This window comes from Sapajus apella, unplaced genomic scaffold (genome assembly GCF_009761245.1).
Source record: "Sapajus apella isolate SASKATOON/1434 unplaced genomic scaffold, GSC_monkey_1.0 scaffold56, whole genome shotgun sequence".
Lineage (NCBI taxonomy): Eukaryota > Metazoa > Chordata > Mammalia > Primates > Cebidae > Sapajus > Sapajus apella.
The window spans coordinates 3,236,388-3,251,524 of record NW_022436996.1 but is presented as its reverse complement, the minus strand read 5'-3'; the positions used below and the strand labels follow the sequence as shown (position 1 = coordinate 3,251,524).

The following is a 15,137-nucleotide window of genomic DNA, read 5'->3' as shown; positions in this document are numbered from 1 at the left end:
CCAGTCCACGGCTCCCCCCGGCCCCCGGCGCCCAGTCCACGGCTCCCCCCGGCCCCCGGCGCCCAGTCCACGGCTCCCTCCGGCCACGGCTCCCCCCGGCCACGGCTCCCCCCGGCCCCGGGACCCCTGCTCCTCACATCCTCAGGACAATTTTGGAGAGGAAGCCAGGAGCAGGTCCGATGGCAGGCGCCACCTGCACCCAGCACCCTGCCATTCTGGGAGAGCATGGAGGTGCAGGGAGAGGCCACGAGAGCCACAGTGTTCTGGCCAGAGGCCTTCAGCTGGGATTCGGAGAGCCATGGGCTGAACAGACACAGGGGTGGTGGCAGAGGCAGTGGGTGTGTTTTGCTGTCTTTAGGTTGCAGGGTTCTGAAGCGAATCCTTAGGCTAGCCTCAGATCTGGAGGGAGGAACTTTCTGGAGTGGAATGGGCCTTGGTGTCCACTTCCCCTGGAAGCAGACGCTTGGGCCCTCGCCTGGGATGGAGGATCATCAGGAATCAATTCTGTATCGGGGAGAGTTTTCTCCTTTGATTCCTGGCATAATCTCTCTTCTGCTATATCTTCAGTTTTTCAATATTTCAACCCTCTTGTTTAAACCTCTTTCCCCATCTGAAAACACAGCTGCCCTCATGTTGAAAACCAAAGACAGCGGTTACAATGCCCCCTGCATACCCACTCTCACATCCACCTCTTGTTCATATCCAGCGCTGTTAAATAACCCAGCACTTGTTTATGTAGTACAATGTGAATTACTAATTAATTTTTCTTAATTTGAGAAAACCAAGCTCAGCAAAAACAAAAAAGCAAGTCATCTCCAAATCCAGACTTCCTGTTTCCTCACTCTGAGGTGAGCTGCACACACCACTTGGCTTCTGCTGACGGTTCTGGGGACCCGGTGGGCTGTGTCTGGGCCCTGCCTCTCCTGCACCACATGTGCCTCGCAGTTCAGCTCACACTTGATCCCACCAGGCAGACGTGGCTGCCTACGGGGTCTTCCCGGACTTGTCAGCCTCCTGAGGCCCACTACGGCCCTCAGGAAGAAGCAGGAGTGAGTGGGTAATTCTAACTGAAAAACACACTGTGATGCGAGACAGGCTGGCGTGTCCCAGCTCCTGTCCTCAGCCCCCAGCCCCAAACGCCAAGCTTGATTTCCAACCAAAATCCTAGAAAGAGGGTTGGCAAGGTTTGGCAAAGAGCCAGAGAGTAAATATCAGGTTGTTGTGGGCTGGGTGGTTTCTGTTGCTTTCCTTCGGACTAGCGGGGAGGCTACTCCAGGCAACATGTGAGTGAGTGTGGGTGTGTTTCAATAAAACTTTATGAATGGACACTGAAATGTGAGTTTCATGTAATTGTCACATGTCAGGGAATAGCAGTCTTCTTTGGATTTTTTGTTTTTTAACATTTTTAAAATGTGAGAAACAGTCTCAGTTCAGGGTCTGTGTGAAAACAGGCCAGAATTGTCCCAGAGGCCAAAATTTGCCCAGCCCTGTCCTGGAACATAAATCCCAGGGAGTGCCAGGAATCCGCAGGGCTTGTGAAGGGTTCTGTGACTCGTTTGTAAGAAGTCATGTGGAAGTCACTTGTTGGGCTTCTCAGCCTCCTGGGGTGGATCATCATCCAGAAGGAGGGAGCCTGTAGCACCGAGGAAGAGCTGGGCTCCCCCAGGCCCGCCCGCCTCCCTGGCAGGCACGCTGCTGCTTTCTCGCCAAATCTTGCAACTGACCGGCATTCTCTGCATGTCTGCCCATATTTCCCATGTGGGTGCGATGCTGACAGCTCTGTCAACTCCCTCAGACAGCGGATCACGAGCTTGCCTGACTGCACCGGTAGAAATCCCCAAAGCCTGGCCAGACCCACCCATTGAGAGATTGGAGTCTGCACTCTCAATGAGAATTTCCTTCCTATTTCCAGCACTACCTCGTGGAAGACGATGAGAAACACAGACGACAGCTTGGGAGCAGGGTTCTGCCACATAACAGACACTGCAGAGAGCCTCTGTAATTTCTTTAATTATTCAAACAATAGAGCACAAAGATAACAGTTTCAAGTACATTCTGATACACGTTTTGACAGGAATAGATATGCATTTAGTCATGAGGGAGGCTGGCAGCAACCACCATGCGCACATTTTGCACCAACTCTTGGCTCATCAACCCTGAATGAGAAGTTGGCACCGAGTCCTGGCGGGGCTGGGCCCTGTACCTAGTTTCTCTAAGCAGCGGTTTCCTTTCCTTGCCTGTGAAAAAGAGAATTTTAAATATAAAGCAGTGGATGGGTCTTAAGAAGATGGACCAGGAGGGCTGGGAACAGCACCCAGCCGCTCGGAGACTCTGCCACCGGGCCTGTCAGGATGGAGTGCCACCCAGGAGTCTGGATTTCCCATCTGGGTGAAGCTCTGCTCCAAGGTGCCCTGGTCACCAGCAGAGTTGTGCCATGGCCTGAGCACCTTGGGGCTTGGTCAACGCCCGAGTTCCCTCTGTCCGATGGGGCTGCTTGGCCAAGTAGGCAGGTCTGTCAACACAGCCAGAAGCTGCTGTGCCCAGTGCTTCTGGCTCACTTTGGACTGACTTGGAATCAGACTGAACTGTCAAAAGAATGGACACACTCCCCGCACCCCCTGAGAGACTGTAAACACCAGCCTGGAACCTGCTGACCACCTAGGAGACCAAAGAAAAGTCTTTTACGGAAAAAGGCTGAGGACTGCTTCTACGCAGAAGGCCTGGCCCTGGGGAGGCTGGCAGAGGCCCTGAGCCATCCACCTGGGCATGCAGCCTTTTGGGAAGGCCACTCAAGGCCAGACCCTCCGCAGAGCAGCTCCTCAGGGATGGGGCCCAGCCTCGGGAACCAGCCCCTGCCAGGTGGGGCTGGTCTGTTCACCCCTGTCCGCCTAAACCTGGACCACCTTCCCCACAGGCTCCATCTGTTAGAGGCCCCTGACTCACGCAGCTCCACCCTTCCAAAGCCCAGCCTGCTCAGATACTTCGGCCCAAAGCACAAAGCATGACAGACACCTTCAGTAAGCCAAAGAACTGGCAGGAGTCCCCCACTGAGGACCTGGACAACAGCCAAGGGCAGAGACCCTCTCAGCCAAACCTCCAAGGTGGCAGAAAGCATGGAAGGACCTTCCCCAACCCAGCGCCCACAGCAGCATGCCCACTCAAAAGGGCTCAAAGCTCACGCCTGACCTCGTCCGACAGACAACCAGCATAGCCGAGGGCCTCAGCAGCAGCCCACCATTCTAGCAACTGGCCCACACCACTGTGGGCTTGCCACTCGGATTTAAGGGGACCCTCAAGAAAAGAGGACAGGTGCTTCAGAGATCAAATCTGGTCCTCAATTCTAGGGACTCTTTCTGGAAAGGGCACAACAGGACCTCAGAAAGCAACAATGAGCCTCCTCTCTACAGATCCGAGACAGCACCAACAGGGTCAGTCCAGGGCTCTGCCCAGCAACCACCTGCAGAAGCCCCAGGAGCAGGTCCTCTGGGCTTACACATTGGGCTTTGCTAGTTAAGGGGTGGGGTGAGGGGGACAGCAGTCCCCACGGATGGCACCCCTAACCTTTGGGAGTGTAGGAAGAGCTTCACACAACAAATACAAGCAGAGCTGAGATTTCTCCAGCCATGAGAAGAAACAAGTTGATTTGTGTGCCTACTTTGGTTACCTAAGACAGCCAGTCTGAATTCACAGTATAAGCAACACACCTAAATAGAACATTGGGAGTGCCAGTCAGCGCTAGGTTTCCCAAACAAAGAAGCCAAAAAAGAAAAGAAAAAGGGCTGCAACAGGAGTTCTTAATTATTAGATACTAAGCGGTCTGTGCATGGCACATTTTATTTCTATAAAACTATTACAAAATATTCAAAAATACATTTTAGTAAATTTACAGCAGTTATTTCTCCATTTATTAATGCAAAAACATCCTTTGTTTTTCTCTGTACAAACTGCAGGCTCCATCCTCGTGGGCTCATCACTATGTGCGCTTTTAAAAAATATTATTTTCTAATAAATTCTTTGAAGTTAAAAATAACAGAGTTCTTCCAGTTTGTCCAAAAAAAAAGTGTGTGTGTATGTTGTGTGTGTAACAGTCTTGGCTTCCAAGAATGTGGCAAAATGGTGAATACAAAGGGGATATGAAACCATAGAGACAACAGAGGAGGTGGCTGTTACATCGGAAGCTAGTTAAATTAAAATAATATATTTTCATATTTTACACTATTTCAAAAATGAAATGTCATTCAGTTAAGTATTGATCTCTCAAAAAATCTAATTTACAATTCTGTGTATAAAAATATAATTTGTGGACCCCCATGAAGCACGTTTGAGTTTGCACTTGCTGAAAGCAGATGGAAGGAGGGATGGCGAGGACGGAAGTTAGCTTTCTGACGGCCGGGGCGAGGGACGTGTAGAAAAATAGACTCTGAGCAGGTTGCTTGGCCTCACAAAATAATCTCTCCCCCTGTGAGTACAGTTCACATGACAATAATAAATTATCCAAGAAACAAACTATTTAAGGCTCTTGAAGGTCCGGTTCATATTATTTAAAACATCTATTCATACCAAACAAATAAATAGCCAGGAGAGGAGGAAAAAATAACCAAAATAAAACAATAACCAAAAATTTAAAAAATATATAAACTAAACACAACAACAAAACTTCCCGGGGTCCTTGTTTCCTTAGCGTCTACTTTGGACTGTCCTACTTTATTATTATTATAACTCAGTCTGGTTCGTGCGCCTTTTCCGAGTGTCTTTTTGCTTTGCGTTGCTGTTGCTGTTGCTGCCCCGCCCCGCCCCCTCCCGCGCCCCTCCCCGGGCCCCGGGCTTCAGCTGGACTTGGCTGCCATGCCCAGGGGGTGCAGGGCCTCGCTGTCCAGGAGCCACGTGCCTATTTGGTAGAGCAGCTGCGAGTACCAGTGGATGCCCGCGGTGGCCCCCGCGCCCGGATCGTCGGCCGCACCTGGCGCGGGCTGGGGAACTCGGCCACCGCCCCCGCCGTCCCCGCCGTCGCCGCCGCCGCCGTCTCCGCCGCGGTCCGTGCGCGCGGGCGCCAGGGCAGCCAGGAGCGCGTGCGCCAGGCGGAAGGGCGCGAAGGCCCGGTGCGCCCAGCCGTGCTCCTCGATGACCGCGTAGCACGAGGCCAGCACCCGGTTGATGAGGATGGTGCCCTGGGCCGTGAGCGGCGCGTAGGCGCCAGCGGCCTCCTCGCGCAGCGTCACGCTGTGCACGGCGGCGGGCAGGAGCTGGCGGTCCCCATCGCGCTCGGCCACCACGTACACGCGCTGGCCCGGGCGCACGCGGCTGGCAAACAGCGCCCGGCGCCCCGGCGCGTCCCCGGGAGGCGGCCCCGCGCCTGAGGACGACTCGGGCTCCCAGGCGGCCGAGTCATTGTGAGGCGCCACGAAGAGCAGGTGCGCGGCGGTGAGCAGCAGGCGCTCCCGCGGCTCCCGCGTCTCGATCACGTAGAAGACCTTCTTGGCGCCGTCGTCGCGGTCCAGGAAAGTGAGGAAGTCGCTGTAGAGCAGCCGGCCCTGGTCGTCCGCCGCCAGCACGCGGTCCCCGGGGCGGAGGTCCTTCACCAGCTTGGTGCCGCCCTGCTCCAGGTGCACCGTGGCCGAGCCCGGGAAGCAGCCCCCCGATTTGGCCGCCACCGAGTTCTCTGCGGGCGAGGAGAAGAGAGAGAAGAGAGAACAGGGCGTTGAGTTCCGAAAGGGAGGCACGTCTCGGGGAGGAGGGCGCACACTGGGTGCCCGCGCGCCTAGGCCCGGGGTGCTCACCACGCGGGGCTGGGCGGGGCGAGGGATTCCAGGCGGGTCCCGTACAGACCTCCCTCCCCCAACCCCACCGCCCCTGGGACAGGCAGGCACATTCCTTAACGACTCTCCAAGTCTGGGCTGGCGGTGACAGAGGTGGGCTGGCGTTTCCTGCAGAGGCCGGTGACACTCCTTCCTTCCGCCTTCCTCCAACCCCACCCCCAGCTCCGCACACACCCAGCCTCGCCGTGAATCCGTCCAGAGGGTGTTTGCTCTGCACTTGGATTCCTCAGGAAGCCTCCTTGAGCTCCCGCGGGCGCCGGGCTCACCCTCCTTCCCTCCCGCCCCGGCGCGGGGCGCGGCGCCTGCTCACGCGCTCAGCACCGGGGCTGCACGGAGGAAACCCACGGCCCGCCTGCCCGCACCACCCTGCGCGCCTCGGCGTGAGCCTGCGGAGGGGCGGGGGCGGGGAGTGAAAAATAGCCGCAGTAGTTGCAGCAACTGCACAAACATTCCAGAGACTGGCCGAGGTGTGAAAATCCGAGGCTTGTGTGGATTTTCTAATTAAAATCCAATAAAGGGCCCAGCACTGTCACTGTGATTTCTGGGATAAACAGGAGAAACTCTTGGAAGCGGACGCTTCCATCTTCTCTGTCCTTTTCTCAGCTCACTCTCTCCCCAGCTCGCGGGCCTCCCCCTCCCTATTTGCTCAGGTGCAAACCCCCCCGTGTGCAATTCACAAGCACTATTTGCACAGCCAGGCCTCTCTTCCAAGCACTCAAGATGTGTATTTGAATTTTAAATGGCGGGGCCTGTTCGGAGCTCTGGAAGCGCCGGGTCTCAAGGCCCCTTGACTACCCGCTTTCTCGAGCCCTCTGTCGCTCTCTGAGGCTCACGGTCCCGAGGACAATAATTGAAGTTGGGGCGGAGCGCAGGGGGCCGGGGAGGAGGGCGGGGAGGGCCGTCTTCTTTGCATTCCAATCTCCGGGATCAAGCTTTTTGCAAATAGAGATTGCCAGAAAGAATCTTCCTGCTGGAATTACAGGGGGTTTTTAATCTTCTCATCGGTTTCTCCGGCATGAAGTGCAGGGCTGGCCGTGGGAGGCCCTCCGTAGCCCCCAGGAATGCGACCCCGGGCGCTGGCCAGCCCGAGTCGTCGAGTCGCACGGCCCGGCTTGACACGCCGCGCCCCGCGCCCCCGCCCGTGTGCGCCGAATCCCAATGAGCGGCTCGGGCGCGCCGCTCTGCGCTCCCGGCGGGCGCGGCCCGGGGGCTGGATTAGCGCTGCTCACTTGGGAGGAGGCCTCCGGGGACCCCCGCTAGGGGGACCCCGCGGGCAGGAGCCCGGGAGGAGGTTTTGGGAGGGCGCGCCCGGGACCCGGGGGCCGCCGTCTCCTGCCTCCCTGCAGCCGGGAGCTCTCCGGGCCGCACACCCTACCCTGCCGCCCCCGCCGCCCCCGCCGCCCCGCTCCACACCTTTGCTTTCCGCGGGGACAAGAAGCCACTCTTGCCTTTACCTACAAGTGCGCCTCGACACCTTAAAAGTGTTTTCCTACTGACAGAGGCCATTAAAATGGAATTAGGAGACAAGTAGGGAAACCTGGAAAGGGGGGTGAGGAAGGTAGAGTTCCCCCGAATTTCACCGCGAACGGCTTTGCTAAACGTGCCAATTTATCCAGGCGGAGGAGCAAGCGGTGCACACAGCCCCAGGCCGCAGGTTCGCGTGCGCGCAGTGGCGCCTCCTCCGCGGCTGTTCCTCGCCGGCAACAGCGTGTGGCGTTGCAGGCCCAGGGAAGGCAGCCTCGCGCCGACTCGGCCCGGCTTTCCGGGGCCTGCCCGCCGCCCAGGGCGTCCCAGCCTGGCTCCCAGGAAGAGCGCAGGCTCCAGGCGCGCGGCCTCCAGACGCAGGAGGTGGTAACCTCTGGGTTTACTGCGACCCACCAGACCTCTCCCAAAAGGCTCAGCGAGTGAGCGAAGGCAGCTTAGGATCCACTGGCGCCCAGCAGGGAGCAGCCAGGACGCGGGCTCCGGGCCAAAACAGACCCCCTGCGCTTAGGATAGCAGGTGGGAGCGGTTGGTTCTTAAGCCCTAAAGTAGGGGAAGGATCTGCGCAGACCTGGCTAACCGCGCAGGGCGAGGGCCAGGAAGGGCCTAGCGCCCCTCCCCAAGTCGCGCTCCCACCCCCTGCAGGGGGGCTCCAGAAATGGGCAGGAAGCCACCGGCCCCCACCTCGGGGCACGGAGAACCCTGGCCTCTGGCCTCCAAGGTAGGGGTGATTTCGAGGGGCTGGCACCTCGCAGGGCAGGTTCCCACCGCGGAAACGCCGTCACTGCCCAGCGCCCCCGCTTCTGGCCCTCAGCCTCCCCCCGGTTTCTTTTTCCCTGGAATCAGGCCGGGGGTCAGCCAATGGCCCTCAGTGGGGCGGATCGGGGTGGGGGGCGGGGTGGAGAAGGCTGGGCCTGGGGCCGGCTTACCTGCTTTCACCGAGCAGTGGATGTGCGCCTTGGACTCGTAGTACACCCAGTCGAAGCCGGCCTCCACCGCCAGGCGGGCCAGCATGCCGTACTTGCTGCGGTCGCGGTCGGACGTGGTAATGTCCACTGCGCGGCCCTCGTAGTGCAGAGACTCCTCTGAGTGGTGGCCATCCTCGTCCCAGCCCTCGGTCACCCGCAGTTTCACTCCTGGCCACTGGTTCATCACCGAGATGGCCAAGGCGTTCAACTTGTCCTTACACCTCTGCGAAGACAAGGGGACCCCCACCGACGGACACCTTAGCCTGGGCGGCCGCCACCCCTCCCGGCCCCTCCGTCAGCCTGCCCTGCCCGGTCTCAAGGCGCGAGGGCCATGCGGAGAGGTGAGGAGACGGGCTTGGAACGGCCCAGCCACGCAGAAGAGCCGGCACTAGGCTGGGGAAGAGGGGCAGCATTTGCGGAGGAGCGCGGAGGAGCAGCCCTCTTAGGGCAGAGCTGGGGGCCTTTCTCCAGATCCTTAAACAGCTGGTGCTCCTAGCGGGGTCTGAGAAGCAAATAAAGAAGTTTCTCGGAAACAAGTGACCTGCATGTTTCAGACGCCAACTCCAGAGCGTCCGGGGCGCCCTCTGCGATGCCGCCCCGCCGCCTCCAAGTTGCCCTCCACTTCCAGCCCCCTCCTGGGGCCCTTTCTCCACCTGCACCGCCTCCACCTCCTCCCTGTGAAGAACCCCCACAGCAGGCCCGACGCAGACCTGAGTGCACGTTCCCAGAAATAAAGAACAATGCACTGTGCACTTGCAGAACTGAAGGTGTTGCATTTATTTACCTGCGGCCCTAACCCTATCCGAGGCAGAGGGGAGGCCAGGAGCCGCTGGCGGGGCTGCGGGGTGGGCGGGAGCCCAGGTGGATGGCGGCCAGGTGAATGCCCGCTTGCAGCGCAGGCCAGGCCCGGATCGGACTTTCTCTATCTGGACAGCCACATTCTTTTTGCGCGTCCAATACTTTTCTGCCTGGCTTTTCTGTGGTCTGATTGTGTTTCTTGTTTTCTTTCACCTGTTCCCTTCCTCCCCTCTTATTTTCTTGGCCCCACCATAGAATGGTGTCCAGCAAGTTTGAAGAGCAAACTGAGGAGGTGAAGGGAGGGGGAGGGGTGGGAGAAGAGGGGGAGGGGAGCCAGGAGGCCTGAGGCCTCTAGTCCTCCGTCGGCGGAGGCTCCCCGGAAGCTGCCCGGTAGGAGGCAGGACGCTCTGACTGGGCAGACGCAGACGGGGTTACCTGGGACTCAGATTGTGGGGGTTCCCCCGTAATTCTTGGGCCACTTTCAGATAAGGATGCGATAGAAAGCCGCTGAATCAACTGCGTGTGTGTTTGTTGGGCACTGACTGGCTTCCGGGATGTTTATGCTGCTGCTGGTGGGACACGGGCTTTAAAAGGGGGAACGTGCACGGATGACGATCCTGGCGTCCCCTGAGAAGCTGCACCAAGTGGGGGCCGAGGCGCAATTTCAAGGTGACTTCTGCAGGGGCGGGGCTGACCTCTAGCCTCCCAGTCTGGAAGGATGCTGTGCTTGGAGTCTGGTTGTCAGGGTGGAAGGACAGTCTCTACCTGGGGTCCTCACCGTAGCTGGGTCGGGGGAACCTTTCGAGGGAGTGGGGCGAGGACGCTGGCCCGACTGCTGCGGCGCTTCCAGGGGACGTGACAAATTGCGCAACAGGAAAAGCCCTGTGTATCTGGCAGCAATAAAAACCAGTAATATGGTTGTAGAGTTAAACATACAGCAACTGGGGGTGGGGCAGGGCTGGGGGCCGCCCTGGTAGCAGGTCAGTGCCTGCAGGTTTCTGGGCCTGCCAGCATTTAAAAAAAAAAGTCGGAAGGGTAGAGTTTGAGTGAGGTCATCTTGAGGATTGAACGCGTTTTACATGAAAATCAATCAGTAAACCAGGGTCAGTTTAGATCTGCGATGTGAGGCCCAGTGCGCGCAGGCGCACACCACCAACACGCACACGGACCCCCCCATGCACGCCCCCACCCCACCATAGCTCCCTCCCCTGGGGGGTGCGCCAAGGAAGCTTTAAACAGCTTCCCAGGAGGGTAGCCAGGGAGAGGGCGGCGGGGAGAGGAGGACCCGGCCCCAGCTCTCGGAGCTGCGCCACTTGGGCGGGCGTGGAGGACCCGGGGCTGGGAGACCCGGGCCGAGCCGGGCCGCGACGGGAGGTGGCCGTGCGGGCGAGGGGCGGAGGCCGAGGATGGCAGGAGATGGCACCCCCACCCCGCGCGCCCTCCTCGCCCCGGCTCCACGCGGCCTCTGCTGGCGGCCGCTCCTCCTCCCGCGCTGGGCGGGATTGTCGCAGGCAAAGCCGGGAAGCCCAGGCCGGTTATTAATTCATTGGGTCGTGTGCCGCGAATCAAGCCCGACTCTGTGCAGCCACCGTGAAGCCCAGCAGGGCCGCCGGGGCCGGGCTTTGTGTCGGCGGAGGCCAAGTTGTTCCCCACGCCTGAGCTCCTGCCCACCTCCCTGATCCGCGAGCCGCGCCGGCGACTGTCACCGCCCGCAGCCGGTGGGCTTTCCCGAGCGCGGGGGCGGGGGCGTCCCAACTTCGAGACGCCCCAGGCCCTAAACGCTCCTCTCTCCACTGTCCTTTCACCACGCTCGGAAGAACAGACCCCTCCTCAAACCCACACCTGAGCGCCTTTCCCGGCGGCCCCAGAGCGCACAGGAAATCTATTTAGTGTGGTGGCTCGGGCCCCCCACTCCAGGCCTCAGATCCGGCCCTCTGGCCTACTGCCCCCTCGGAGCCCCTGGCCGCCAGCACCCTCGCCTGGCACCCCAGGCCCGCGCGGGGAGAGCGTGTCTGTCTGAGCTTCCCTCTCCCGGGTTAATATTAACCGGCAGCTCCTGCGTTCCAGAACTGCTCTGAAAGTTCCACTGGGGACGATCTCGCCATGCTTGAGGGACTTGGGCGGCAGTCACATTAGGGACCCAGAGACAGGGAGGGAGACAGAAGAGGAGGGCCGCGCACCTGGGGCACAGCCTCGCCGGTTATTTAAAATGAGGGCGGCCGAGCAGGCTCCCCAAACCTCCCGCGGGCCTGGGGCTCCCTGGACGCCTGCTTCACCCCGCCCCTGCCCTCAGCACCCAAGCCTCCGCCTTCCCCATCCCTTCCTCCCCCTCCCTTAACTCCTGGAGTCGGGAGAAGGAAGGTAGGGGAGGGATCAACCAGGGGGTGCCTCACAGACTGCCAGCCCCAAGCCCCTCTCGGTTTTAGGGGACCTTTGTGAGGTCTGCGATAGAATCCCGGCCTGGCTTTCCACACCCAACCCCCACTTGGGCTGTCCCTCCCCCTTCTTTTGTGTTGGGAACGGGAATAGCCACTGCCCAAGGAAAAAAGTATTTGTTTTCGTTTCGTTCGTCTGAGGGAAGTTGACAGAAGGTCAGAAGTTCAAATGCTGCCAGTGCGCGCGGCGGCGAGAGTGGCCGGGCGCGGGACCGCTGGGCCCCGCGTCCCCGGGCAGGGCGGACGAGGGTGGGGGGAAGCCCCTGGGCTGGGGGCTCTGGTTGGGACCTGGAGGCCCAGAGGCCAGGCAGGCGGCGGACTGCGGAGGGGGACGCGGCCCAGGCAGGCCGACAGAGTCCGCGCTGCGCCCCGGCCCCTGCACCAGCGCCCCTGTCTCCGCGCCCCCGCCGCTGGGGTCACTTCCGCGAGCCCAGCCCTGCTGTTAGCTCCTGCAGTGCCTGCGCTCCGGCGCGTGGAGTGGCAGAGCCCGGAGGCCCCAGCCCAGCCCTGCGCCCACTGAAACTCTAGCCGCGGGGGATCGATAACCCAGGAGTAAGTGGGGCTGCAAGCGTCTGCCTCGCTGCGCGGTTCTGCGCGCTCGCAGTTTCGCAGCAGGGCTGCAAGGCCCGAACCCTGGGGAGGGCTGCGAGCCCAGGACACCCTCTGCGGCACTGGCCTCCTGCAGACCAGGGCAGAAGCTGACCCACTCTGGCTCTGGGACCTCGGGTGTCCACGCCCCCGCCGCTTTCTCCGCAGCGCCGCTCTCCTCTTGGGTTCCAGAGGACCCAGGCAAAGCTCCTCCTCGGCGGCCAGTGAGGGTGAGGAGAGGATGGGCACCCCAGGCTAGTCGGAGAACTCCCTCCAGCCAGCTGCATGCACCGGGCACCCCGTGGCCCGTGCAGAGTTAATTGTGGATCGCGCTGCTGTCTAGCAAAGGCGCACGCGTCCACACTCGCGGTCCAGATTTAAGGTGGTCGGGAGCAGATGAGGGAGAGCAAGGAAATCAAAACCAGTTCCCATTCCTCTCCTTTTCGACAGCTGGAGCTGGCTAGTCCGCCTGCGCCTCGCCTTTCTCGGCCACAGGCAAGCCTGGGAATCTGGTCTGGAAGCAGGGGTCCCGGAGGTAGCTCCTCTCTCGCGGCAGTCCCTACCCTCTCCCTGCACTCGCGCCCCACCAGGCCACTCCATCAGCCACTGTGCGCACCTAGCCCTAAAGGTAGGACTTGAATATTTTAATAGGGCAATAAAAAGGATGTTGACCTATATTTGCAAGGAAACCCATTTCTGGCTTCAGTTATACGTGCATGGAGTTTCAGAAAGTCTAGAATTGGCTGGGAGATTGGCAGCGCAGAAGTCTCAAGGGAGGTGGGGAGGGAGAGAAGAATTCGTATTTTGCTTAGCTTCCCCCTCCCCCCTCACTAATATTTATTCCTCTTAATTCTTATGCAAGCAGGTTGAAAACTAAAGTGATGCAGTGCCAATAAGTTCTAAGTCCCTCCCCTAAGGTACCTCGGGCTTGGGAGAGCGAGAGAGCATCCTTCAAGAAATATCAATACATTCACACTCTGATGGGCACAATTGTGGACATGCAGTCGCAAAGGCAGCTCTGCGATACAGCCAGGGACCCAGGGACGGCTGGAGTCGCCTCTGGAGCCCCTGCCTTTTGTCAGAACCGCCTCCTGGCTTTTCCACTTGAGAATTCTTTGGTGGGGAGGTGTGGGGTGGGGGCAGTCGTGGGAAAGAAAACCACAGAGGCGACGGGAAACCTGGGGGCTCTGCACCCAAGGCTAGTTTCCTACAGTGTCTGGAGGCCACTTCATGTTCGTGGGAGGGGGATTCCCACCCTGTCCTTCTATGTCCACTCCTGACTTGGAAAGGGCCGGCACCCCCAAAGTGAAGGTCTCCCCAAGTTACAAGCCAGGGCAGAGGTAGGATGGGGAAGGCCACTGTAGCGAGACTCATCAAATCAGGGCCGTAATGGACCACATCTGTTCCTGGCCTCACCCCACCACACCCTAAACTTCTCCAGCTGGACCCTTGACCTGCATTCTCCTCCAGGAAGAGGAAGAGATGAGGGGGAGGGCAGGTGGGTGGGGAAGGAGCCGGTGAAATCACCTTCGTTTCTGCCCGAAGAGCAAACAGAGTAAGTCTGGAAGTGCTCGGCTTCTCGTAACCCCCTGGAAAGCCGCACACTCCGCGCCCGCGCTGGGGTCCTACCTGAGTCATCAGCCTGTCCGCTCCGGTGTTTTCTTCATCCTTAAATATGATGTCGGGGTTGTAATTGGGGGTGAGTTCCTTAAATCGCTCCGAGTTTCTGGAGATCTTCCCTTCATACCTTCCGCTGGCGCCTAGGGTCTTCTCGGCCACATTGGGGATAAACTGCTTGTAGGCTAATGGGGTCAGCTTTTTGGGGTGCCGCCTCTTTCCGAACCCCCTGCCGGGTCCGCACGCCAGCCCGGAGCACACCAGCAGCGAGGAGACGAGGACTAGCAGCAGACATCTCGCCAGCAGCAGCATCTCGCCCATGGAACTGATGACTTCCGAGCTGTCCCCGAGCGGGTCCGTGCGCGAGTGCGCGCGGCGGGTGTGTGCCTGTGCGCTCTCTCTTGCGCTCTCCCTTCCTCGCTCCGGCTCGCCCTCCCGCTCGCTCTCTCGCTGGCTGCCTCGCGCTTTCTCTTGCTATATAACGTTGCCCGCCGCTGCTGCGGAGGACTCTCCACCGCTCCCCACCCAGACAGGGCTTGGAATGGCAGGCTGCCGGCCGCTGATAACGGAACACATCGGAGTTGGGTCGCGAGACAGCAATCAAAAGACAAAAAGAGTCTGATTTTAAATGGTAGCAAGCCTGGAGAGCGTGTGAGAGAGGCTGCCTTTAGCGCTATATTATAGCTGCCAGGGGCGCATCTGATTGGCCAGAGCTGCACAAGCCTGTCTTCTGGTGTTAACCCTGAAGAAGACTACATTTTTTTTTTTTCTGTTGCTGCTGTTGCTTTATTTTCACCTGAAGGCTTCGAGTTAAAAAAAAAAAAATCTTTCCTAAGATAAAGGCGGTCTGGAGGGAGGAGTGCAGGTCTTGGGCTAACAGCAGCTCCTCCTGGCTTTGTGCACGTCCTCGTGTTTCCCCCTGACTCGCCCTGGAATGGTAGGTGCTTCAGTAAAAACCAACTTAAGTTTTTAAAGGACAGTTGAGCCCCCCCCAAGCCTCAGTCATCAAGCACACAGTCGCTCACACATTTGAGGGCCAAGCTGCCCAGCTGTTATTTAATGTTTCTTCCCCAGAGACTCAACCCTGCAGGCTGGGTCTCCCTGCGTTGTAAAGAAAGAGGAATGAGCCCCTTCCCAAGGACCAAGCACAATTATGCGTGACCGGAACTTAAAGCACTGCTATTTGAATTGCTTTCGGTGCCTTAGAAAAATGTAAAAACACTGCTCTTTCATTGTGCATCAATTAATACATCATTTTTTTAAGCTCTGCAAATGGGATGGGGGCGTGCTCAAGGGCAGGTACAGAGTGAGCTGCGGGGGTCTGGGTGGATGGGCACAGTAGGTCTGGGGCTGCACCCCGGCCCAGAGGAGAGAGTGGGGGCCAGTGTGTGCGCTGGGTGGGCAGAGGCCATTGGGTGGGGGCAGGCGAGTGG

At 59.1% G+C, this 15,137-nt stretch overlaps 1 protein-coding gene across 1 annotated transcript; it reads right to left on the bottom strand.

Annotated features, from left to right (window-relative positions):
* Window positions 1–1,959: 1,959 nt before the first annotated feature.
* SHH (sonic hedgehog signaling molecule) lies at window positions 1,960–14,399 on the bottom strand. The gene is made up of 3 exons (XM_032244901.1): window positions 13,717–14,399; window positions 8,228–8,489; window positions 1,960–5,659 (listed from the first exon to the last, which is right to left on the bottom strand). The coding sequence occupies exons 1-3, from the start codon at window positions 14,023–14,025 to the stop codon at window positions 4,827–4,829; spliced, it is 1,404 nt and encodes a 467-aa protein (XP_032100792.1). The 5' UTR covers window positions 14,026–14,399; the 3' UTR covers window positions 1,960–4,826.
* Window positions 14,400–15,137: the final 738 nt, after the last annotated feature.

Bases quoted from the DNA above. Each gene is read 5' to 3' on its own strand.
- SHH (XM_032244901.1), bottom strand. From the start codon at position 14,025: ATGGGCGAGATGCTGCTGCTGGCGAGATGTCTGCTGCTAGTCCTCGTC. The intron at 8,490-13,716 runs GTAGGACCCCAG...TTGTCTTCGCAG, and splicing joins CGGACAGGCTGATGACTCAG to AGGTGTAAGGACAAGTTGAA. The intron at 5,660-8,227 runs GTAAGCCGGCCC...CCTCGCCCGCAG, and splicing joins CCACTGCTCGGTGAAAGCAG to AGAACTCGGTGGCGGCCAAA.